Source organism: Scyliorhinus torazame, chromosome 10 (assembly GCF_047496885.1).
Source record: "Scyliorhinus torazame isolate Kashiwa2021f chromosome 10, sScyTor2.1, whole genome shotgun sequence".
Taxonomy (NCBI): Eukaryota; Metazoa; Chordata; class Chondrichthyes; order Carcharhiniformes; family Scyliorhinidae; genus Scyliorhinus; species Scyliorhinus torazame.
In genome coordinates this window covers 207,718,042-207,744,509 of record NC_092716.1, presented here as the reverse complement: position 1 = coordinate 207,744,509, position 26,468 = coordinate 207,718,042, and the positions used below count along the sequence as shown (strand labels likewise).

The 26,468-nt window shown below is 46.6% G+C and overlaps 1 protein-coding gene across 4 annotated transcripts in view; it reads right to left on the bottom strand.

Moving 5' to 3' along the window:
* lsp1a (lymphocyte specific protein 1 a) overlaps positions 1-26,468 on the bottom strand; it is a 531,727-nt gene that overhangs the window by 143,111 nt on the left and 362,148 nt on the right. For all 4 annotated transcript variants that reach the window (XM_072466314.1, XM_072466316.1, XM_072466317.1 and 1 more), the window contains 2 exons: positions 3,467-3,917; positions 1,318-1,460 (listed from right to left, as the gene is read on the bottom strand). In XM_072466314.1, the coding sequence (XP_072322415.1) occupies positions 1,318-1,460; positions 3,467-3,917 (594 nt within the window). The remainder of the gene's footprint in view (positions 1-1,317; positions 1,461-3,466; positions 3,918-26,468) is intronic.

Below are 26,468 nucleotides of genomic sequence, written 5' to 3'. Positions count from 1 at the left end.
TACTTTTACGAGGGCATTACTGATACAAACAGACTGAAAGTGATTTTTACCCAGATGATCCAATTTGGCCAATTTTGGATTATTGCTTATCCCCATAGTTATAAAATGAGTACAGCTGCAATACTCCTGTTAGATGTTACACAAGACTCAAGAGGCACACTGGCAGCTGACAGAAAACATGTGTTTTTACTAATGATATAATAATTTTCACGGGTTGTCCATCTTTGTACTTCTGACATGAGTGAGCAACAATAGAACAAACCAACGTCAAAATAACCGGGATTTTATGTTTGGGAGACTATGTTCGCCCTCCAGAACTGAAATGTACCGGATTTACGCTCCCATCCTTAGCCAAGCAGATGTTTGCATGCAGAGGATTTCTGAGGCAATCCCACTATTGGGCCACCATTTTGAGCGGGCTGCCCAATAGTGAGGTCCCACAGCTGGCCACTCGCCCCTTCTCGCATCGCAGGGTTAGGTGCTGTCAGTTTCTAACTGACCACTTCAAAGTTACTCAACCATGAACGGAGATGAATGGAGCTGACAGCTGTGGTGTATGGAAGCTTTCAATCACAGTCTGGTAAAATCAATATGAAAGAGAAATGAATGAATGGCTTGCAGATCAGAGATCTGAGGGGGTATAACTCCAGCTGACCGGTTTTCTCTTTCGAGGAATTGACTGCTGCTTCCTGTGTCTGAGCCAGCAGGTGTATTGCCCAGATGAGTGTTAAAGCAGTAATTGTTTTTCACTGCCTCTGTGTGGATTGCTCTCTAGCTTCCAGACAGGGTTTCTCTTCTGGGGAACTTCCTGAAAAAGGTCTCTCTTCCGGGGGGTAGGGGATCTCTTTATTTAAGTGGTCTCTCTGGGGATCTCTTTATTTAAGAGGTCTCATTTAGGGAGTCTATGTGGGGGGGGGGAAGGTCTTGCATTGTGGGGCAGGACATAAAGAGAGGGTGGCCCTCCAATGGACTTTGGGGGAAACCCCCTATGTCCACTGCAAGGTCCACCACATTTGTCATGATCGGTAGTAATTCTCACCCACCTGATTCCCAGCCCAGAGGAATGGGTCTGGAATGGCAACCAGAGCATCGGAAACGGATCAATGGTGGGCACCGATCCCGTTTTCTCCCTGATGCTGGATTGTCCGCCTCATAGGTAACTTCCCTACCAGCTGCGTGAGGCGAGAATCCAGCCTAGCATCTCAATTGGAGCATGTCTGTTTTAATAGGAAGGGTGCAAAAGAGGAATGAGCAAGTGAAAGGTAATTTCGCTGTTGTGATACTCCTCACAACAATTGTCTTTTTGCAGAACTATACCTCAGAATTGTCTTGGTTGTCCTGCAGGCATGGTATGGTGCCATTTTATCTTGTGTCGAATCATTATTTTCTTCCTCGTAAGTGCTGTGCTCGGTCCATGCCACAGTCATATGGGACAGCTTAATCTCATTTTCTTTTGGTCTCTAAATGACAAGCAATCAAATAAACAGATTGTGAATTCAGGTTTGAAACAACATTATTTTGGTAAGGGACGAATTATTTGATTCATTAAACTCAGGGCCATCAGTACTGGGGTCTGGAAAAATTCAATTTATTCTCTCCCCAATATCAGCATTAAGCAGCACAAGACTGAATAAAGTATTTGGGTATAACAATACCCTCAGTGCAGCAACCTCCAAAGCATCATCGTGACAGATCACCTTTCCACACCAGCCAATTGGTATCACACCAGCCAATTGGCATCACTGGGTGAGGTAAATAATAAATGCCAAGTTGTGGATGGGTAGCCAGTGAAAATTGGGTTGAGTTTTCCATTACTCTGTTCATTTTGACCATTATAACTAGCAGAGAGAAAAAAAAATTCAGGTAAACCTCTTGGGACATTCTTTTGCGTCAACTTCATTATATAAATACATCACTCTGGGCTGAATTTGATGGAGATCTTTGGAGTGTCAAGACGGTGTGCTGGCTCAACCCCTAAATCAGTGGTCCTCAAATGTTTCATTTGTTGACCACTTGGGTGGGGTAAAGAACCCATGGATCACCTACTGGTCCTAATCCTACTCTAGTCGCTCTGGTTTGTTTAGTGTTGGCAGACATTAGAATTAATGGGAAGAATGGCCCTGCTTTTGATGAGATGCCATTGAAGTGATATCTGGGGCGAAATTCTCCCGAAACAGCGCGATGTCCGCCGACTGGCGCCCAAAGCGGCGCCAATCAGACGGGCATCGCGCCGCCCCAAAGGTGCGGAATGGTGGGGCCTTTGTTGCTCCGCCAGCTGGCGCGGAAATGACATCCCCGGGCGGCGCATGCGCGGGAGCGTCAGCGGCCGCTGACAGTTTCCCACGCATGCGCAGTGGAGGGAGTCTCTTCCGCCTCCGCCATGGTGGAGACCGTGGCGGAGGCGGAAGGGAAAGAGTGCCCCCACGGCACAGGCCCACCTGCGGATCGGTGGGACCCGATCGCGGGCGAGGCCACCGTGGGGGCACCCCCCGGGGCCAGATCGCCCCGCGCCCCCCCCAGGACCCCGGAGCCCACCCACGCCGCTTTGTCCCGCCGTTCAAAAGGTGGTTTAATCCACGCCGGCGGGACAGGCAATTTATCGGCGGGACTTCGGCCCATCCGGGCCGGAGAATCCAGCGGGGGGGCCCGCCAACCGGCGCGGCCCGATTCCCGCCCCTGCCAATTATCCGGTACCGGAGACTTCGGCAACCGGCGGGGGCGGGATTCACGGCAGCCCCTGGCGATTCTCCAACCCGGCGGGGGGTCGGAGAATGACACCCGTGGTTTAATGTAGAGAACTTCAGTTTCATGTCAGGCTCTACTTTGAGCTAACCCCTCTTCTTCTGCTTTCAGCCCCGAAGCGTTCAAGATTGGATCTTAGTTTTATGTTGTAACATTGATATAAAATAACATTGCTGCTTGCACTTATGACATCTTGTGTCCGGAGCTTGTTTGATTGTGCGGCGTATTGTCGATTGGTATGGGCCATTCACAGATCAGCTGAATGGCCCTCGTGGAGTGCCAATGATCTGCAGATCACAAAAGGAAATTACCTAAAACCTTAAAGAGAAAATAATTTGCAGTGTTACAGGGAAAGAATGGGGGAAATGGGACAAGCTTAAATGGTTTTAGAGAGATAGCATGGACATGACCAGGCAAATTACCTCTTTCTGTGCTATAATCATTCTATGGTTCTAGGCAAGATTTGATGATGTCTCTTACTCTGGAAAATGACACAGCTTGAGAATTTATATTAACTGAGAATATGCAATGTGTAGTTCAGATCTAAAAGTTCTTTCTGGTTACACCTGCAGGGTACACTATTGTACAAGTATAATTCAATATTAGTCAGTATGAATGCAGTCCCAAATTCCAGACACTCAAATCACCTGTTGGAGTGATCAGCCCATGGTACAGAGAAACTAAGAAAGATTGAAAACGTGTTAGGATGTATCTCGTTCCTTACCTTCTCTACCACCAATTTTCGCCTCTCATTTCCTGTTTTTTCCTGGTCCTGGTGCTCACTCTCTTTTCTCAGATGCTTTAATCTTTCTCTTTCATCGAGGTCTTTCTGAGTTTTTTCCATCTCCTCTAACTCCCTTTGCTTCCTTTCACGAGCTCGATGCTGCCGTTTTTCCTCCTCCTGCTCTTGCTCTCTTTGGAGCATCCTCCTTTCCTCTTGCTCAATCTGCCACATTTTCAGTTTGCCAACACTGATCCCCTCCTGATCCTCTTGCACCTTTCTATCCCGCTGAGCATAAGTGCAACCTGTTTGTGATTCATCAACATGGTCTTCTTCCATCTGTCCCAGCTCCTCCCTCCGTTTCTGCCGGCGCTCTTCTCGCCTCTGAGTCCAATCACTGAAGCCCTCGTCCTCATCTAGGGTAGAATTGGCTGACTTGCAGTTGAAGTCATACCTGTGAATAATGAAAGAGACCCAAAACTAAAAATTACCAATTATTAACGCTTGTTGCTGCCAAGTTTATTAGCCTGGCAATCTATTATCACAAGTGTATTCAGTCATCAATAAAAAGCTATTTCAAACCTGAACTGTTCCACAGCATCCAAAAGCAGCACCCAGATTTCCCTCTGCTCTAATTTCCCCTTTAGCCGTTTCTCTCCGGAAATGATTCATGCCAGATTATAGTTCAGTGAGTGTGTTTCTGGACTTCCAGAACTTCATCCTAATGCTCCAATCTCGGTGTGTGACCCTAGGCCTTGCCAGACCGTTTGACCTTGGGAGGCAAATCATGGATGAGCTTGATCATTTCACTTGACATCATTGCACTTTCCAAGGGTTACTGCCTAACGGTTATCAATGGCCAAACCTGGAATCTTCCTAGGGTGCAGACATCAGGACTAAACTATATGAGGATGAACTTCGGGAAGGCTTTATGACAGACTCAAACAAATCAAGTACTTTTAATTTGACAATATGATTTATAACTAAATATGTTAAGCACACAGATTTACCTCTTACTCCCCCCAGGAATTCCCTGATAAGACACATCAATTTTAAGTTATTTATTTCTGTAGGTACCATCCACAAGTATGCAACAGTCCCCTGGGGGATTCTCTTCAGCTCCAGCTATTTTCAGACATGAAACTTTAATTTACCATCTCTTGATAGTGGGTGTTTCAATCCCTTAATTTTTCCGATTACTTTTTTAATACTACAAAGCTAACCAGTGGTTGCTTTCTTTGGCACAAGACTCTGTGGAGGACCACTGTAGGTTCTTCCATCAGATTCAGACGAGGTGATCTTCCAGCTTCTGTTCCCCCACAAAATGCAAACTAGGATCAACCCTCACCTGCATTCCACACATAAATGAAGAAGTTATCTTGTATTCTTCTTCTTGCACTATAGGTTTCTCGGTCATTTACTTTGGCTATCTTCTCAGTGGGCTGCAATCACACAAGGTCCAAATTGCAACCAAAAACTCTTTCCACAAACACCAAGATAAAGTTGGCTACTGAACTGGAGCCGAGGTTGTTGGAGCCTGTATGGACAGGTTTTGATGGGCCTGGGAGGTGTAAATGGTGGGGGGGATGGAGAGCATGCAGAGAGAAGTAGTTTCAAGAGGAAGTGGCTGGAAGGTTATCTGGCTGACAATGACTAGGGGCAGTATTGGGTCCCGTTTGATGGGTGGGGCCAGGAGTGGTGAACATGACTGACAGGAGGGTGGGGAGAATGAGAGACTCACGGTCCAAATGGCAAAGTGGACCGTGCGGGGGTTGGTGGATTGGTGAAGCGGGCGAGAATCTTCCACATTTGAAGAGCTTGAGAGCCGATGTGGTGCTGCTGCAGGGTGAATGATCAGGTGAGGCTTCAGAAGGGTTGGGTGAGCTAGGTGTTTCTCTCAGGCTTTGATAGCAGGGCCTGGGGGTTAGAAATACTGATTGGTAAGAGAGTGAGGTTTCAGATGGAGACGGTGGTGGCAGATCAGGGGTGCTTTGGAGCAGATGATGGTGGCATTGGCCAGTGTGTACGCCCCAATTTGGGATGATGTAGGGTTTAAGAAGAGGATGGTGGCTGTCATACTGAATTTGGATACGCATCAGTTAGTTTTGGGTGGGGACTTAAAGGTTTTGAATCTGAAGGTGGATCGGTCTAAGCTCCACTGACTCACTCGGGGGAGGCGAAGGTGTTGGCTGCGTTGAAGAAGGAGATGGGGGGAGGGGACTCAGTGGTGTTTTTATATTCACGGTAGGGAATATTCCCTCTTTTCGCCAATGCACAATGTGTACCCAAGGATTGACGTCTTTATTATGGGGAGGTCGTTGTTGTCGGAGGTGAGGAAAGCGGAATACTCGGCGATTGTTATTTCGGATCATGCTCTGCACTTGGTGGGTGTGGTCCTGGAGAAGGGGCCTGCACAGAGGCCAGTGTGGAGGTTGGAAGTGGGGCTGCTAGCTGATCCGGATTTTTGTGTAAAGGTGGGGAAGGTGATTGATAACTATGTGGGTTCGATAACAATGGGGAGGTCTCACCGTCGGTGGTTTGGGAGGTGTTGAAGGTGGTGGTAAGGGGTGAGATTACCTGACTTAAGGCTCTGTTGGATAGGGATTCAAGAGAGGATCAGCAGCGGTTGGTAGAGGGAACCTTGGAAGTAAATGAGAGATATGCGGAGAATCCCACTCCAGAACCTCTGGCGAGTAGAAATGAATTGCAGGGACGGTTTGACCTTTTGTCTACAGGGAAAGAGGTACGGCAGTAGAAGTGGGTGAAGGGGGTAGAATCTGAGTACGGGGAGAAGGCCAGCCGCTTGTTGTTGGTCTCGCTTCGCTGGTAGACGGCCATGCAAGAGATTGTCCAGGTTGGGGCAGGGGAGCTGGCGGTGGAGCTGGAGCAGGTGAACAAAGCATTTGAGGAGTTTTATAAAAGGGAGCCCCTGGGTGGGGGGAGTCAAATATGAGGGATTTCCTGGAAGGGGTGGGGGTTGAAGTATCCTAGAGTAGGAGGGGGCAGGGCTAGAGGAGCCAGTGGGGATTGAGGAGGTTCGAGCAGCGTTAGGGAAGGTGCAAACAAGTACCACATCGTGGCTGGATGGGTTCTATTCACAAAATGTTTTTGAATAGACTGGCACCGCTGTTGGGGAAGATGTTTGAGGAGGCACTCCCGGAGACAACGGGCAGGCATCTATTTCGCTGTTGCTAAAAAAAGGATAAAGGACTCGGTGGAGTGTGGATTGTATAGGCCAATGTCTCCGTTAAAAATGGATGCCAAGATACTTGCCACGGACTTGGTGCTTAGGTTGGAAGAGTGCCTCCCATAGGTAATTTTGTCAGATCAGACTGGGTTTGTAAAGGGTCAGCAGTTGTCTTCAAATGTGTGGTGTTTGTTAAACGTGGTGCTCTTGCTATCAGAAGGGAGGGAGCCGAAGGTAGAGGTGGTGGTGGCGCTCGGCATGGAGAGGCATTTGATCGTGTAGAGTGTAGTTACTTGGTCACTGTGTTGGAGAAGCTTAGGATTCTAAGTTTTTTGACGTGGGTTAAATTGTTATATAGGGAACTGAAGGCGAGTGTGCATACGAATGAGGTGAATTGGGAGTATTTTCAGTTACATAGAGGATCGAGGCAGGGGTGCCCCATGTCCCCCCTCTTGTTTGCGCTGGTGATAGAACCACTGGCCATTGCATTGAGGTGCTCAGATAAGTGGAAGGGGATAGTGATGGGGGGCTTTGGTGCATAGAGTGTCTTTGTATGTCGATGATTTGTTGTTGTACATCTCCAACCCGGGTTTCATGATGGGGGATATAATGGAGCTGCTCAGGAGATTTGGGGCTTTTTCAGGTTATAAGCTGAATCTGGAAAAGTGTGAGTGCCTTTTGTTGTCTTCGCTGGTGACGGGAGCTGGCTTGGGGGGATTGCAGTTTCAGGTGGCAAATACCCACTTTAGGTACTTGGGAATGCAGGTGGCTCGAGACCGGGTTCGGCTTCATAAATTGAATTTCACCAGCCTGATGGGTAGGGTCAATGCGGATTTGTTGAGATGGGACAGCCTCCCCCTATCACTGGCAGGCTGGGCACCCATGCAGGCAAAAGAGGAAAAACTTGCCATGGTTTTTATTTTTATTTCAGTGCCTACAGGTATTTTTGCCAAAGGTTTTCTTTATGGGGGTTGAATGGTTAACTTTGTCATTTGTCTGGGCAGGTTAGGTAGCAAGGATTTGGAAGACAGTGCTTCAGAGAGGGTGGCAGTCAGGGGTCTGCCCATTCCAAATCTGTAATATTATCATTGGGCGGTGAACGCGGAGAAGATGAGGGGTTGGAGTAGGAAGCCGGAGGCTATGGTGGGTGACGATGGAGGCAGGCTCTAGTAGGGGGTCGGGGTTGCGGGCACTGGTAACGGCGTCGCTCCCATTTGCCCCAGGAACGTATTCGGCGAGTCCAGTGGTGGTGGCCACGTTGAAGATATGGAGGCAATTGCGGGAGCACTTTAGGTTAGTGGCAGGGTCAAAGCTGGTGCTAATCTGAGGGTTTGAACTGGCGAGGCTGGACGCTAGGTTTCGGAGATGGGAGGAGTGGGGCGGTGAAGTAAATAAGGGTCTTGTTTCTAGAAGGGGTGTCGTGAGTTAGGAGGAACTGATGGAGAAGTTTGGGATTCCACGGGCAGGAGGGCTTTTGGTATATGCAGGTGCAGGATTTTGCAATGAGGTTTGCCCGACTTTTCCAGTGTCCCCTCCTCATTGTTGAAGGGGGAGTTGTTGGTGATGGGCTGGGGGAGGGGGTCATCTCGGTGAGATACGGGAGGATTTTGGAGGAGGATTTGGTGTCAAATCGGCGGCTGCCGTGTGATACACGATCAATCACTACTGAAGCGAGATTGTAGTCCAATTGAAGGCTTTAATGAACAAGTAGTTACCCCAGCAGCTCCGGTACAGAATGACTGCTGTGCGTGAAACACAGACTCTTATGCTCCGCCTGCTGGGCGGAACCAGCAGGCAGGTTCTACCATTCATACTACAGTATAAGGTACATCCCACCTAGGTACCGCGATACCCCTAATATAGCTAACCACGCCGTGATTTTGGCGAAGGAACCAATTCTCCGCCCAATCGTGTTTCGCGATTTCAGCGTCAACCAATGGCGAATCCCGCCTATAACTTTTTAAAAAATAAAACTTGGAGGAACAGAGTCACAGGACCGCTAATTAATTTTAGCAACAAGAAAAAACATTTATTAAACATGGAAAAATTGGATTGTGATACAATGCACCTTTACTCCCACTTAGCTTCACACTTGCACACAGGATTTAGGAGTAACATAGGTTACAAAGTACATCTTAATCTACAATTATCTCATTAACACAATCTTCCTTTTAAGAACACAAGATTACTGTCGGCAAAAACAGTCTTCACTCTGAACACCAAGTGAATATTTGTGGATGTCTCCTCAGAACCCAAGATGATTATCACGTGAGAGTTTCCAATCTCCACTCCCAAAAACACACTTTAAAATCTTCTCTCATAATTATGTTTTGCTTTAGAAGTTTGCATTCTGAGATCCAGACCAGGTTTTCCAAATTACGCTTTAAACCAAAGTTTCCGCTCCACTTTTGACATCTAATCCAGTCCAGGATTTTACACTAACAAATTTAAGATTTCTTTGACTTAACTGCTGTGCAAACTGCTCACAATTACTTTAACCCTCAATTCCCAGTCTGTATTAAAATGGCATCAGGCATTTGATTTACTTTTGAAGGTTGCTGTCCTACTTTAAATCTGGTTACTGCAATTGTCTCTTTAACTCAGAACACCTGTTTACTTTTCCTGAACAATACCTTGGTCTCTGTTCACTTGACTGCAGTCATCCTGAACATTCTTTCTATCCCAATTCCCTGGTTATCTGGACTTCCATCCTATCCAATCTTTCTTCTGGCAGAGTTGAGAGATGTTCACTCCCCAAGGACCTGTTTCCAACTGCAATGACATTAGCTAAACTAAAACGTAAAAGCTTCTTTACCTTACAGGGCCCCAGTTGCTAAACAGCGCCCACATACCTCTGCAGGCCTATTTATTCTTCATACCGTAGCCCTCTCAAAGCACAATAGAAACACCATTGGAACTTAACCAGCCCAACATATACAAACACCTTTGTCCAACATGAATCTAACTATAGGTTTTACCCTTCCAGGCACAGAAATATTAAATTAAAACATACCTTATTTCTAACCTTTACCAGTATAAATATAAATCCCTTAAAACTACCTTTGTTTTCCTAACAAGTACCACATCCCTGCCTTTGTGCTGTAGCCCTGCAAGTCCTTCCTTTAAAGAAAATGATCAAATTCCCTTTTGAAAACCTCAACTGATACTGCCTCCACCACACTCAGGCAGTGCATTCCAGATCCTAAACACTCACTGCATGAAGAAACTTTTCCTCATGTCGCCATTGCTTCTTTTGCCAATTCCCTTAATCTGTATCCTCTGTTTCTCAATCCTTCAACCAATGTGAACAGTTTCTTCCTATCTACTCTGTCATGATCCCTCATGATTTTGACTACCTGTATCAAATCTTCACTTAACATAACTTCCCCATTATTTCAACATAACTCATGTTTCTCATCTCTGGAAGATCTTCATGAATATTTTCTGCACCCTCTCTAATGCCTTCATATCCTTCCTAAAAGTGTGGTGGACAGAACTAGGTACAATACTCCAGTGGAGGTTGAACCAGTATTCTATGTATGTTTGACATTACTTCCATGCTTTTGTACTTCATGCCTCTATTCAGAAAGCACATGTTAACATCTGTTTTATCACTGTCTCAACCTGTCCTACCATCTTCAATGACTTATGCACTTATACACCCAGGTCCCGCGGCTCCTGCACACACTTTAGAATTGTATCTTTTAAATTGTCTCTTTGCATTCTTCCTACCAAAATGAATCACATCCATGCCTCTGCATTTAAATTTCATCTGCCAATTGTCTGCCCATTCCACCAAACTGTCCTTTTGAAGTTCTATACTAGCTATCCTATTGGTTCACAATGCTTCTATGCTTTCTATCACCCACACATTTTGAAATTGTGCCCTGCACAACAAGGTCTAAGTTATTAATATATATCAGAAAGAACAAGAGTGCCAACACTGACCCCTGGCGACAAATCTTCATCCAGCCTGAAAAACATCCACCAACCACTACTCGTTTCATGTTGTTTACTCAATTTTGTGTTTATGTTGTTACAGCATCTGTTATCCCATGAGTTATAACGGTGGGAACAGGTTTGTTATGTGGCACTTAATCAGATGTCTTTTGGAAGCCCTTGTACACCACATTAATAGCAGTACCTCCTTCAACCCTCTCTGTTACCTCATCAAAAGACTCAAGCAGATTAATTAGACATGATTGACCCTTAACAAATTCATGCTGGCTTTCCTTACTTAATTCACCTTTTCTCAAGGGAACATTAATTTTGTCCTGAATTATTTTTTGAAAAAAATATATATTTTATTGACATTTTTTTCCCAAACAACAATTTTTCCCCCCTTACAAAACAAACGTGACAATACAGAAATTTTTAACAATACACAAATACCAAAACCTCATTATCTTTTGACCTTAACTAAACTAAAAAACCCACCCCCACCCCCCTCCCTCCCCCCTCCCCCCTGGGTTGCTGCTGCTGGTCATCTGTCTTCCCTCTAACGTTCCCCTAGGTAGTCGAGAAATGGCTGCCACCGCTTGGTGAACCCTTGAGCCGATCCTCTCAGGGCAAACTTTATCTGCTCCAATTTAATGAACCCCACCATATCATTTGCCCAGGCCTCCAGTCCTGGGGGTTTCGCCTCCTTCCACATGAGTAGGATCCTGCGCCGGGCTACTAGGGACGCAAAGGCCACAACGTCGGCCTCTTTCGCCTCCTGCACTCCCGGCTCATCCGCAACTCCAAATAGAGCTAACCCCCAGCCTGGCTTGACCCGGGCCTTCACCACCTTCGAAATCACTCCCGTCACTCTCTTCCAATACCCTTCCAGTGCCGGGCATGCCCAAAACATATGTGCGTGGTTTGCCGGGCTCCCGCCACACCTCCCACATTTGTCCTCCACTCCAAAGAACCTGCTCAATCTTGCTCCCGTTATGTGTGCTCTATGTAGCACCTTAAATTGAATCAGGCTAAGCCTGGCGCATGAGGAAGGGGAATTTACCCTGATAAGGGCATCAGCCCACATACCCTCCTCTATCTCCTCCCCTAGTTCTTCTTCCCACTTTCCTTTTAGTTCGCCCACCGATTCCTCCCCCTCTTCCCTCATCTCTCGGTAAATCTCTGACACCTTGCCCTCTCCGACCCACACCCTCTGAAAGCACTCTGTCCTGTATCCCCTGCATCGGGAGCAACGGAAATTCCCTCACCTGTGTCTAGTAAACGCCCTCACCTGCATATATCTCAAGAAATTTCCCCGGGGCAACTTATACTTTTCCTCCAATGCTCCCAAGCTCGCAAAAGTCCCATCTATAAATAAATCTCCCACCCTCCTAATTCCCAACTGGTACCAGCTCTGAAATCCTCCATCCATTCTTCCTGGGGCGAACCTATGATTGTTCCTGATTGGGGACCCCACCAGGGCTCCCCGCACCCCTCTCTGTCGCCTCCACTGTCCCCAGATATTCAAAGTTGCCGCCACCACCGGGTTTGTGGTAAACTTTTTAGGTGAGAACGGTAGCGGCGCCGTCACCAGCGCCTCTAAACTCGTTCCTTTACAGGACTTTCTCTCCAGTCTTTTCCACGCCGCTCCCTCACCCTCCATCATCCATTTACGTATCATTGCCACATTGGCGGCCCAATAGTAATCGCCCAAGTTCGGTAGTGCCAATCCTCCTCTGTCCCTACTGCGCTGCAGGAACCCCCTCCTTACTCTCGGCACTTTCCCTGCCCACACGAAGCTCGTGATGCTCCTGTCTATTTTATTTAAAAAGGTCTTGGTGATTTGTATAGGGAGACATTGAAATACAAATAAGAACCTCGGGAGGACCATCATCTTAATTGCCTGCACCCTGCCTGCCAGTGACAGAGGCTGCATGTCCCACCTCTTAAAGTCCTCCTCCATTTGTTCTACCAGCCGTGTCAGATTAAGTCTGTGCAAGGTTCCCCAGCTCCTAGCGATCTGAATCCCCAGGTATCGGAAGTTTCTTTCCACTTTCCTTAGAGGCAGGCCTTCTATCTCTCTACTCTGGTCCCCTGGATGTATCACAAATAATTCACTCTTCCCCATGTTTAGCCTATACCCCGAGAAATCCCCGAACTCCCTCAACACTCGCATAACCTCTATCATCCCCCCCGCTGGGTCCGACACGTATAACAATAGGTCATCTGCGTATAACGAGACTTGGTGTTCTTCTCCCCCTCTAATCACCCCTCTCCATTTCCTGGAGTCTCTCAACGCCATGGCCAGAGGTTCAATTGCCAACGCGAACAACAATGGAGACAGCGGGCATCCCTGTCTTGTTCCCCTATATAGTCGGAAATACTAGTAGTCGTCGCACGTTAACATTCAGTTGTCTCCCTTTTACGAACCCTGTCTGGTCTTCGTGCACTACCCCCGGGACACAGTCCTCTATCCTCGATGCCAGTACCTTTGCCAACAATTTGGCATCCACGTTCAATAATGAAATAGGTCTATAGGACCCGCACTGCAACGTATCTTTATCCCTCTTCAAAATTAATGCTATCGTCGCCTCCGACACCGTCGGGGGTAGAGTCCCCCCTTCCCTGGCCTCATTGAACGTCCTCACCATCAACGGGGCCAACAAGTCCACATATTTTCTGTAATATTCCACCGGGAACCCGTCTGGTCCCGGGGCCTTCCCTGCTTGCATGCTTCCCAGTCCCTTAATAACCTCGTCCACCCCAATCGGTGCCCCCAGGCCCACAACCTCCTGCTCCTCCACTTTCGGGAACCTCAATTGGTCCAGGAACTGCCGCATCCCCTCCTCTCCCCCTGGGGGTTGAGACCTATACAGTTCCTCATAGAAGGTCTTGAACACCTCATTTATCTTTCCTGCCCTTCGCACCGTGTCTCCCCTTTCGTCTCTAATTCCTCCTATCTCCCTCGCTGCTGCCCTCTTTCGCAATTGATGAGCCAACAGGCGACTAGCCTTTTCCCCATATTCATACCTCCTCCCCTGTGCCTTCCTCCACAGTACCTCCGCCTTTCTGGTGGTCAGAAGGTCAAACTCAGTCTGGAGTCGTCTCCTCTCCCTGTACAATTCCTCCTCCGGGGTCTCTGCAAATTCCCTATCCACCCTTAAAATCTCCCCCAGTACTCTTTCCCTTTCCTTGGCCTCTGTTTTCCTAGTGTGGGCCCCAATGGAGATCAGCTCTCCTCTGACCACCGCTTTTAGTGCTTCCCATACCACTCCCACAGGGACCTCGCCGTCGTCATTGACCTCCAGGTATCTCTCAATACACCCCCGCACACTTGCACACACTCGCTCATCCGCCATCAGTCCCACATCTAATCGCCAGAGTGTTCTCTGCTCCCTTTCCTCTCCTAATTCCAGGTCCACCCAATGATCCGAAACCGCTATGGCTGAATACTCAGATTCTTCCACCCTAGAGATCAACGACCTTCCTAAAACAAAAAAATCTATCCGGGAGTACACTTTATGGACATGGGAGAAAAAGGAGAACTCCCTAGCCCTAGGTCTAAGAAATCGCCATGGATCCACTCCCCCCATTTGGTCCATAAACCCCTTAAGTACCTTGGCCGCTGCCGGCCTTCTTCCGGTCCTTGAGCTGGATCTATCTAGCCCCGGGTCCAGCACCGTATTAAAGTCCCCTCCTAAAATCAAGTTTCCTACCTCCAGGTCCGGTATACGCCCCAGCATCCGTCTCATAAATCCCGCATCGTCCCAGTTTGGGGCATACACATTAACCAACACGACCTCCATTCCCTCCAGCCTGCCACTCACCATTACATATCTACCTCCGCTATCTGCTACGATGTTCTTTGCTTCAAATGCTACCCGTTTCCCCACCAAAATGGCCACCCCTCTATTCTTTGCGTCCAGTCCTGAGTGGAACACCTGTCCCACCCATCCTTTCCTTAACCTAACTTGGTCCGCCACCTTTAGGTGCGTCTCTTGGAGCATAACCACGTCTGCCCTTAGTCCTTTCAAATGCGCGAGCACTCGGGCCCTTTTTATCGGTCCGTTCAGGCCTCTCACGTTCCACGTGATCAGCCTCACTAGGGGGCTACCTGCCCCCCTCCCATGTCGACTAGCCATTACCTTCTCTAGGCGAGTCCCATATCCCGCCTCCGCGCTCCCGCTCGCTCCCCCAGCGTCGCACACCATCCCCGCCCATCCACTCTTTAGCCATTTCCTTTTGGATTTCCGCAGCAGCAACCCAGTTGTCCCCCCCCACTCTCCTCCCCCCCCCCCCCCCCCGCTAGATCTCTTTCTAGCGTGATTGCTCCCCCCATATTACTTCCGTAAGTCAGCTGACTTCAACTGACCCCGGCTTCTCCTGCTCACCCCTCGACCCCCCCGTGTGGGGAACTCCCATCCGCCTTGCGCCTGTCTTCCCGCCTTATTCTTTCTGGCGCGGGAACATCCCTTTACCTGACCCGCCTCTTATGGCGCAGCTCCCTTTCCCCTCCCCCTCCCCTTCCCCATTCTCCAACTATGTCCCGTCTTTCCCTCCTCACCGGCGCCCACATTTCCCCAATGTCTCCCCCCTTCCCAATTTACTTCTCAATTAACTTCAACCATAACATTAACAATAACATTTACTGCAGCATCAGTCCCTCAGTTCCGATCCAATTTCTCCTCTTTGATAAAGGTCCATGCTTCCTCCGCCGTCTCGAAATAATGGTGTCTCTCCTGATACGTGACCCATAGTCTTGCCGGCTGCAGCATCCCGAACTTCACCTTCCTTTTATGCAACACCTCTTTGGCTCGGTTAAAGCTCGCCCTCCTTCTCGCCACCTCCACACTCCAATCCTGGTACACCCGTACCACTGCATTCTCCCATCTGCTACTCCGCACCTTTTTAGCCCATCTCAGGACTTCTTCTCTATCCTTACGGCGGTAAAATCGCACGATTATCGCCCTGGGTGGTTCTCCCGCTTTTGGTCTTCTCGCCGGAATCCGATTTGCCCATTCCACCTCCAAGGGGCCCGTAGGGGCCTCAGCACCCATCAGTGAGCTCAGCATCGTACTTGCATAAGCTCCACAGTCCACTCCTTCCACACCCTCAGGGAGACCCAGTATCCGAAGGTTCTTCCTTCGCGCTCTGTTTTCTAGGGCCTCGATCCTTTCAGTACACTTTTTATGAAGTGCCTCGTGCGTCTGTGTCTTAACCGCCAGGCCCAGGATCTCGTCCTCAATATCTGTCACCTTCTGCTCCACCACGCGGAGCTCTGTCTCCTGGGTCTTTAGTGTCTCCTTGAGCCCCGCAATTGCCTGTAGCATCGGGGTCAGCACCTCGCTCTTCAGCAGCTCCACGCACCATCTCACAATTTCATCCTGCTCAGGCCCCCATGTCGCCTGCGCTTTCTCCGCCGCCATCTTGTACTTCTCGCTTTCTGACCCTTTGGTCGACGATTCCTCGCGCTGCAGCCGCCGCCGTCGGTTTTTTCCTCCTTCGTTGGGGGGGGGACTCCCTTCTTACACACCCCACACCAGGTTGCGTGGTCAAAAAATTCCCCGTTGGGCTCTTAAAAGAGCCCGAAGGTCCGTCGGAGCTGGAGCCGCCGAAACGTGCGGCTAGCAAGGCATCACCGCAACCGGAAGTCTGTCCTGAATTATTGTCTCTAAAAGCTTTCCCACCACCAAGGTTAAACTGACTGGCCTGGATTTGCTGAGCTTATGTTCACATTGTTTTTTGAACAAGAGTGTAACACAGTGGTTCCCAATCTTTTCCTTTATTCAGACCATTGATTGAAATCAAAGACGCTTGTGGACCAAAACGTATGCAAGCCGTTTAAACTTTTTTTACATAGCCTATGGCTGACTGGAATCAAACTTATATATCAATGGGTATTAAAAATGCAGCTATTTCCAACAGGATATGTTGCACACTCGAAATAAATTGCAGATTATATTACGCAAGGTTGTTTGTGAAGCAAATTACATTACGAATAATAATGTATCATCGATTATGATATATACACGAGGTGCACAATTGTATATTTTTCCATAGACCACCTGCAGTACTCTCATGGACCCAAGTTGGTAGCCACTGGTGTAACACTTACAATTCTCCTGTGCTATACCACACTCAAGTCAAAGGAAGAAAGGAAAATTATGGCCAGTACCTCTGCAATTTCCACTCTCACTGCCTTTTGTATCTCCTCCACTCCTGGTACCTACGTCCAGGCAGTCTCTTCAATATCCCATCATCAGTACAATTAAACATTTAAGTGTCTGAACTACCTCCTCTGTCACCATGATTTGAGCAGCCTCTACTTTCTTGGTAAACATATTCATTTAGTACCACTGCCATGCTCCCTGCCTTCATGTGTAAATCCCTTTTTTGGCCCCTCTTAGGCCTTGCTCCTTCTCTTACCATTCTTTTACGATTGAAATGCCCATAGAAGACGTTTGAATTCCCTTTTAGGTTAGCTACCAGTCTCTTCTCATACTCACTCTGTTTCTCTTACTTGCTTTTTCAATTGCCTCTGAACCTTATCGGCCTGATTCGCAATTTTATTATCTACTGGACGTCAGTCATTGGCACACATTTTCTGTTTCACCTCAAGTTCTGTCTCTTTTGTCATCCAGGGAGCTCTGGAATTGTTTGCCTCGCCTTTCCGGCAATATACCTTGACTGTATTTGAACTATCTCTTCTTTAATGGCAGCCCATTGATCAGTTAGTTATTCCTGCCAATCACTGTTTCCAATTTATCTAGGCCAGGTGTATTCTTATCCCATTGAAGTTGGCTTTTCCCCCCAATTATTCGGATTTGCTGCTTGTATTTTTCCACAGCCAATCTAAACTGTGCGATACAATGATCACTGTCCCCTAAATATTCACCAACTGACACTTGGTCGCCTTTGTCCACCTTATTCCCAAGAATCAGGAGCAGCAAAGCCTTCTTTCTCGGCGGACTGTAAACATACTGCTGTTGAAAATCTTCCAGAACATTCTTGGAATTCAGGTCCCTCTCTGACCTTTATACCACTACTATCCCAGTCTATATTCAAATAATTTCCATTATAACACTATAATTCTTGCACTTCCCTGAAATTGCCTTGCAAATTTACTCTGATAATGTCACTTATTAAAACACATAAAACAAAAAAGGGTCTTTCAGATTTCTTGTGCACTGTCTATCATGGTATCAGATCTATTATATCAACTCTCATACATACTCTCATATGACAAGAATAGTTCAATTTAAGTACAGTATCATTTAATGGTCATCAGTATTCAGCTCTTATTTAACCAGTGTCTCTGTTACCCGAGAGTAATTCTAACATAAAGTTGCCATAGTCCCAGATGACCATAGGCTGCTTTCCCCTTTTGAGGGGTAGTTTAACCTGAGGATCACCACACCGCAGGCGAGGGACAAGGTTGAGAAGGTGGGGCCTTTGTGAATAACCTCAGTTGATATGGGAATTGAACCTGTGCTACTGGCCTTATTCTACATCACAAGCCAGCTGCCTACCCACTGAGCTAAACCAAGAGTAGATCTTATGCTGCAATTGTATTGCATCCAACTGTTTGTCCTCAGTAATATTTCTTAACAGCACAAGGCAAATGGTCCAATTTGAAAATCCATTGTGATGTTCCTGTTTATACAGTCAAAGGTTAGTCAAAGTATCAAAGTGCCAAAGCTCCATTGATTCACAGTAAATAATGCAACTCAACATTTTCCAGTTCATTCACCTCCAGTCACTTTTAACCAAATCAATTTTATGCTATTGCGATAAAACTAAAATGAAATCTGTTTCAAGATGTTCTGATGTCATATGTTTTCTTTCACTTTTTAAAACTGGGGACAAAGTTGTAAGTTTAAAACGGCTTTTGATAACTGCTATTTGAAAGGAATTTTGTGTTCATGCATGTACAATCGTGAGTGTGTGCGTACTCAGAAGTAAATATACACCTTTTCTGGAGTGGGAATTCTCATTTCAAAGCATGACCAGTTTCTGTTTGTTTGGAGGCCACAGCACTCACCATCACTTATAGTGAGTGCACCAACAGATCCAGTGGCTAGGCAACTGTTTGCTTTAATCTCAGCTCCTCTCTCTCTCTCTGTCTCCGCGCACCCCCCCCCCCCCCCCCCACACACCACCCGCCCGCCAATACCAATCACTCTCCAGCTGACAATCACTGCTTCATAATAAAAATCAGCATGCAAATCCTTTGGGAACTGTTTTCCATCAAAGAATCAAAGACTGACTTGTTTACACTGCAAAAGGCAGATGAATGTACCCAACATCCTGGACCAACAACAACCAGATAAGGGATAATGCAATAGAGGGGATTTGTAAGAAGTATTGAAATACAACCTGAAATGCGGGAATGAAAGAGAAAAGTCAATGTAAATTTTGGATAAGATCACAAAAGAAATGTACCTTACTTTCTAAACTTCGGTTTTCTGAATGCATTATGAAGCGGAAAAGCAATTTTATTCACCGGAAGAACAATTCAGCCCCTTGACTCTTTGAGTCCGGCTCTGGCGCAGATGCGATGTGTTGAAAGGCTTTTTCTGTGTTGCAGACCTCTATAACGATAGACATCTATGACGGTTTTTCTTTTTCTGCCTTTTCACTTTGCTTCTATTACAGCATATTTTCCTCCTTAAATACCACAATTTCAGTTCACCTACAATCGCTTTTCCTGATCGTCTGTCCCTCGGAGAATAAATACAGTCACTTCCAGTCTTAGCAGCTGACGCCAATCCATTCAGGGATCCCCAATTACTTAATGGGAGCCTTAAACAGGTGCTAGGTCCCTCATTATAATACTGTATGTCTGTTCTAGATGGCCATCAGGGATGCCTGAGGAATCATCCTAATTTGGAATCAGACGTATTTCAGGTAATCATGGGGTATGAGAGACAGCACCATTAAGAAATTTGACATTCAGGGTCATATTTCTACTCCTTTATCACTTGCCACACTTCTTTCACTCACACACATGTTTATATGATTCTTATTCTGCATTGTCAGCATGTCATTGTTATTTTAAAAAAATAAACTTAAGAGTACCCAGTTCATTCTTCCAATTAAGGGGCAATTTAGCGTGGCCAGTCCACCTAGCCTGCACATCTTTGGGTTGTTGGGGCGAAACCCACACAAACACAGGGAGAATGTGCAAACTCCACACGGACAGTGACCCAGAGCTGGGATCGAACCTGGGACCTCAGCGCTGTGAGGCAGCAGGGTTAGCCCACTGCGCCACCGTGCTGCCGGCATGTCATTGTTAGTGGAGTTGACTGAATGGTTTCAATATTCTCTGCACATGATTAAGGGGGAAATGAAGGGTTGTTGTTGCAAAGGGGTTTTGTATGCATGGGTTTACAGAACAAAAGAATGAACTAGTCACTCAAATTATTGAACAGTTAACTCATTCTTCGCAGCTGAGGGGACATTCCTTCTTCGATTAAAACTCCAAAACTCAAAAAACATCCAAAAAGGGACGGTCAATAGAGAATTAAAGGTGCTATATTTAAATGCGCGCAGTGTACGGAACAAGGTAGATGAGCTTGTGGCCCAGATTGTGACTGGCAGGTATGATGTGGTAGGCATCACAGAGACATGGTTGCAGGGGGTTCAGGACTGGCATTTAAACATCCAGGGATTCACAACCTATCGAAAAGACAAGAGAGGTGGGCAGAGGGGGCGGGGTTGCCTTGTTAATTAGGAATGAAATTAAATCAATAGCACAAAACGACATAGGGTGAGATGATGTGGAGTCTGTGTGGGTAGAGTTGAGGAACCACAAAGGCAAAAAAAACACAATGGGAGTTATGGACAGGCCTCCAAACAGTGGTCAGGACCGGGGGCACAAAATGCACCACGAAATAGAAAGTGCATGTCAGAAAGGCAAGGTCACGGTGATCATGGGGGACTTCAATGAATGTTTACAGGAGGGCTTTTTGGAACAGCTTGTGATGGAGCCCACGAGGGAACAGGCCATTCTGGACTTAGTGTTATGTAATGAGCCAGACTTGATTAAAGATCTTAAAGTAAGGGAGCACTTAGGAGGCAGTGATCATAATATGGTAGAATTCAATCTCCAATTTGAAAGAAAGAAGGTAGAATCAGATGTAAAGGTGTTACAGTTAAATAAAGGTAACTACAGGGGCATGAGGGAGGAACTGACAAAAATCGACTGGGAGCAGAGCCTAGTGGGAAAGACAGTAGAACAGCAATGGCAGGAGTTTCTGGAAGTAATTGAGGACACAGTACAGAGGTTCATCCCAAAGAAAAGAAAGGTTATCAGAGGGGGGATTAGGCAGCCATGGCTGACAAAGGAAGTTAGGGAATGCATCAAAGCAAAAGAGAAAGCCTATAATGTGGCAAAGAGTAGTGGGAAGTCAGAAGATTGGGAAGGCTACAAAAACAAACAGAGGATAACAAAGAGAGAAATAAGGAAAGAGAGGATCAGATATGAAGGTAGGCTAGCCAGTAACATTAGGAATGATAGTAAAAGTTTCTTTAAATACATTAAAAACAAACGGGAGGCAAATGTTGACATTGGGCCGCTCCAAAATGACGCTGGTAATTTAGTGATGGGAGACAGGGAAATAGCTGAGGAACTAAATAAGTACTCTGCGTCAGTCTTCATAGTAGAAGACATGAGTAATATCCCAACAATTCCGGAGAGTCAAGGGGCAGAGTTGAATATGGTAGCCAACACAAAGGAGAAAGTGCTAGAGAACCAACAATTCCGGAGAGTCAGGGGGCAGAGTTGAATATGGTAGCCATCACAAAGGAGAAAGTGCTAGAGAAACTAAGAGGTCTAAAAATTGATAAATCTCCGGGCCCAGATGGGCTACATCCTAGAGTTCTAAAGGAGATAGCTGAAGAAATAGTGTAGGCGTTAGTTATGATCTTTCAAAAGTCACTGGAGTCAGGGAAAGTCCCAGAGGATTGGAAAATCGCTGTTGTAAACCCCCTGTTCAAGAAGGGAACAAGGAAAAAGATGGAAAATTATAGGCCAATTCTCGGTTGTTGGCAAGATTCTAGAATCCATTGTTAAGGATGAGATTTCTAAATTCTTGGAAGTGCAGGGTCGGATTAGGACAAGTCAGCATGGATTTAGTAAGGGGAGGTCGTGCCTGACAAACCTGTTAGAGTTCTTTGAAGAGATGACAAATAGGTTAGACCAAGGAGAGCCAATGGATGTTATCTATCTTGACTTCCAAAAGGCCTTTGATAAGGTGCCTCACGGGAGACTGCGGAGTAAAATAAGATGATCCATTGATTTAGCAAAGCATATTCATTACTTTGTAATATTACAAGGACAAGTTGCACTGAATTGAATTGAATCTGATCATAACTATTGCTGTGAAAATAATTCATAGTGGAGCTCATTTTAAGAGGTGTTTTCCTGGTCCATCTTTTAGTAGATTGGAGATGGGTGAGCATATTACAAATATTTCTGATCAATATTAAATGGATCAGACAATCTAAGCAAAAAAACCTATTGTAATATTATGTCCTGGTGAATGCTGAAGTCAGGTCACAAGCGGATACTATTTGAGTTATGCTATTGTACAAGAAGATATTAGACAGTATGAGGTAATCCACCATGTAAAAGCAGTTTTGGACCTACTTATGAGAAAGGTTGACACTGCTATAACCTTAACAATGTCTCAAAAGCAAACCACAATTGTAACAGAATGCACAAATGCCCTCCTCCATGGTTTTGGTTTCTGCTATCTCAAAACCTTCCACAATTCTGCTCGACAAAACAAGGTCAGGAAATTTTACTGCATTTACAGTTCCTTGTGTATCACAACCAAAGAAATCTGCTCTCATGATCAGGAATGGACACACTTCCTAACAGAATTAACACAGAATTTTTATGGGAAGCCTCTGCAACAGCTCTCCATAACAAAAAAATAATCCTGCTTTTAATTAGGTCAGGGACTTCTTGCCAGCAAACGGCTTGGCTTGGAAAAAAGCAAACATTAGTAGTGTGGTTTCCTTGTACAGTTTAATGTCCTTCAATGACTCCATGTACTGCAACATGAGTCTATTGTTTGCAGCCACTGTGTGCTTTGTAAATGAAAATCATTGAAACAAGATGTTTTGCTAATTCCTTGTGTAATCCTTGCATTCGGGTCGGTTGGTTGCCATGGTGCTTTGTATGATGCCAACGTCAAGGACAGGAGCCGTATGGTTTTGTAGGCAGCGGTCACATGATGGGTCTCGCTCAAACATAGTAACTATCTATCAAATTGAATTGTAAGAGCTTTGCGAATAATCTCGTTCAAGTCTGACTTACACCTTACTGCAAGGTTAATTATTCAGTGGTTCATACAACAGTGCTACATTAAAGGAATTATCACAAAAGATACCTAACTGTGTGTGTTTTTCCAATCTCAAGGTTCAGGCTGGTGGTGAAACCTAGTTAAATGGTACGGTATTACAAGTATTCCTGGAGATTTCGTCACATGACTTGCCCACATTCTCCAGTCAGTTGGCAGCCAACACATCCATCCTTGTGACCTACTGCTTGCATGCACCATTAGGGAAACAGAAAAAGAGTCATTGGCATATTGGATAATGCTTGGCTCTCAGCCTTCCCCCCCCCCCCCCCCTCCCAATATTTTAAATCTGGTAAAGAGAAATATTTAAAGAAAAAACATTTTTTTTCAAACTCCCTGTGATTTTTCTTCAGGATTGCACACAATCGTGTTCTGGAGATTGATCTTAAATTCCTGGAGACTCCGGGTCATTTCGGAAGGTTGGCAACCTCATTCAGTGGGAACAACACATATCAAAATGCCAGAGTTTCAGATTTTGGAACATTCTTCCCTACTCAGCCACGGGTTCCACCTTTAACCAACCACATCATGCTAGAAGACCATAAGACGGAGTAGCAGAAGCAGGCTATTCAGCCCAACGAGTCTGATCTGCCATTCAATAAGATCACGGCGAATCTGAAATGATAATCCGCAACTCCACTTTCCCGCCTTATCCCCATAACACTCGATTCCTTTACTGGTTAAAACTCAGTCTCAGTCTTAAACATCCTTAACGACCCAGCCTCTACAGCTCTCTGGTGATAAAGAATTCCACAGATTCTCTACCCTCTTGAGAGAAGAAATTCCTTATTTCGGTCTTAAATTGGATTGGATTTGGATTTGTTTATTGTCACGTGTACCGAGGTACAGTGAAAAGTATTTTTCTGCGAGCAGCTCAACAGATCATTAAGTACATGAAAATAAAAGAAAATACATAATAGGGCAACACAAGGTACACAATGTAACTACATAAGCACTGGCATCGGGTGAAGCATACAGGGGTGTAGTGTTAATGAGGTCAGTCCATAAGAGGGTCGTTTAGGAGTCTGGTAGCAGCGGGGAAGAAGCTGTTTTTGAGACTGTTCGTGCGTGTTCTCAGACTTCTGTATCTCCTGCCCAATGGAAGAAGTTGGAAGAGTGAGTAAGCCGGGTGGGAGGGGGCTTTGATTATGCAGTCCGCTTTCGCCAGGCAGCAGGCAGTGTAGCTGGAGTCAATTGGTGAGAGGCAGGTTCGTGTGATGGACTGGGCTGTGTTCACGATGCTCTGAAGTTTCTTGTGGTCTTGGGCCGAGCGGTTGCCATACCAGGCTGTGTGCAGCCAGATAGGATGCGTCATATGGTGCATCTGTAGAAGTTGGTAAGAGTTAATGTGGACATGCCGAATTTCCTTAGTTTCCTGAGGACGTATAGGCGCGGTTGTACTTTCTTTGTGGTAGCGTCGACGTGGGCGACCCCTTACTCTGAAATCATGCCTTCTGTTCCTCGACTCTCCAACAAGGGGAAACAACTTCTTGGCATTTAACCTGAGAATCCTAAATGTCTCAATAAGGTCGCCTCTCATTCTTCAAAACTCCACAAATCATTCAGAGCACTAAATGGCATTTATCAGGGGTCTGATACAGGTGAATGCAAGTTGCTTTTTCACCCCTCTATCTGGCCTGTGTAAAACATGGAAATACCACCCTGCACCACGGGAAACCTCAAAGCCTGTGGCTGCAAAAATCTTAAACTGTTTCAGTCTAGGAAAAAGGATGCCACATCTCTTTCTGAAGTTCTGTTCTGAGATGTCTTTGGCACAGAGACTTAATATGTTTGGGATTCTTCCAAGTAAGGAAAACTAAACAGGAAAGGACAGGAAAGCAACCATGTAATGAAAAAGGGAAAGAAAAGACTTGCTCAGAGTTCCACACTTTGAAATGCAGCCACTTCTGCACACAACCAGATTCAGCACCGAGGCGTGACAAAAGGGGACAATGTTAGCCAGAACACTAGGAAAACCACCTTCAAATAGCAGCATAGGATTTAAATTCCATTGAAACAATAGTAACAGGAAGATAGGGCTTTGTTGTGAATTTTGGCCGAAGACAAATTATTCTGTGATGCTGACACAACTAAAGCAGGAGCAGCATCTTAAACAATCTGTGGTATCTCCAACAACACAGCAGTCCTTCAGGACTACGACAAACTACCTGCCTAGATGTGCCCCAAGTTCTAAAATACAGCTTGAATCCAGAACTTTCCATTTCGAGGCGAGATGCCGCCAACTTAGCCATAGAACTGAGCCAAGTATCAACACCAAACACAGAAGGCTGCACTCAATTATGATGGCAACAGGCCGCTCATTGTCAAACTTACAAATATTAGTCACTTGAGCAAGAATCCCCACTGCCCATCATGTTGTGTGCAAATGAAAGTAAGAAAAGGATGGTGGAAGAGAAATACTGCAAGTCACTGGGAAAGTGAGGAAAGGGTTGTTTCTTCTGTTTGAAGTTGAATGAATACACTCCAGTCTAATAGGTAGCACTGAAGGAATGAGTGTGAGTAAATGTTTATAACACGGTTTTCCAAGGCCAGACTTTGGGGGCGCACTCATCTTCTTTTAACCTGTATTTTTTTACTTACTTCCACTGATGCATTTTCTGCTCCGCTACTGCAGATTTCACTCTGGTCGCTGAAATCAATTTTGGAAAGCCAGAACAGGAAGAAAGTACCTGCAAAGTTGTCACAACTTGCAAGAACACTGGAACAGTTGAAAATCACTGCTTTAGAGAAGCAGGTAGATGATAAACAACTACATGGGCTGTACATTCGATTGCCCCTGAAAACCAGCATGGGGATAGTAATGTGCAATTAGTCGCACCTGTTTAACACAGGCAGAATGCAGACCTTGGGCGTCATTCTCCGACCCCCCGCCGGGTCGGAGAATGGCCGTTGGCCGCCGTGAATCCCGCCCCCGCCGAAGTCTCCGAAGGGAGAAAAGTCGGCGGGGCGTTAATGGCGCCGCTGCCGCGGAGAATGTCACGGGTCTGCGCAAGGCAGCCGATTTTCGGCCTGCCGATATTCTCCCTTCCGGATGGGCCGAAGTCCCGTCGACGTGATGACCGTTCACGTCGACGTGAATCAAACCTCCTTTTCATCGGCGTGACCCGGTGCTCCAGGCTCACGCCGACCAGCGAGGAGGTGAGTGACGGCCTGGGGGGTTGGCTCTGGGCAGGAAATGGCGTGGCCGCAGACTGATTGCGTGAGGAGAGGTGTGTCTCGGCTTGTGTGTGTGTGCGGCGGCGGGGGGGGGGGGGGGGGTTAGAGTAGGCTGGGCTCCGGGGGAGTGCCGGGAGGGGGTCCGTGCTGGGGTGGAGGTTGGGGGGTGGTCCGTGCCGGGGTGGAGGTTGGGGGGGGGTCCGTGCCGGGGTGGAGGTTGGGGGGGGAGGTCCGTGCTGGGGTGGAGGTTGGGGGTTGGGAGGGGGTCCGTGCTGGGGTGGAGGTTGGGGGGGGGTCCGTGCTGGGGTGGAGGTTGGGGGTTGGGGGGGGGGGT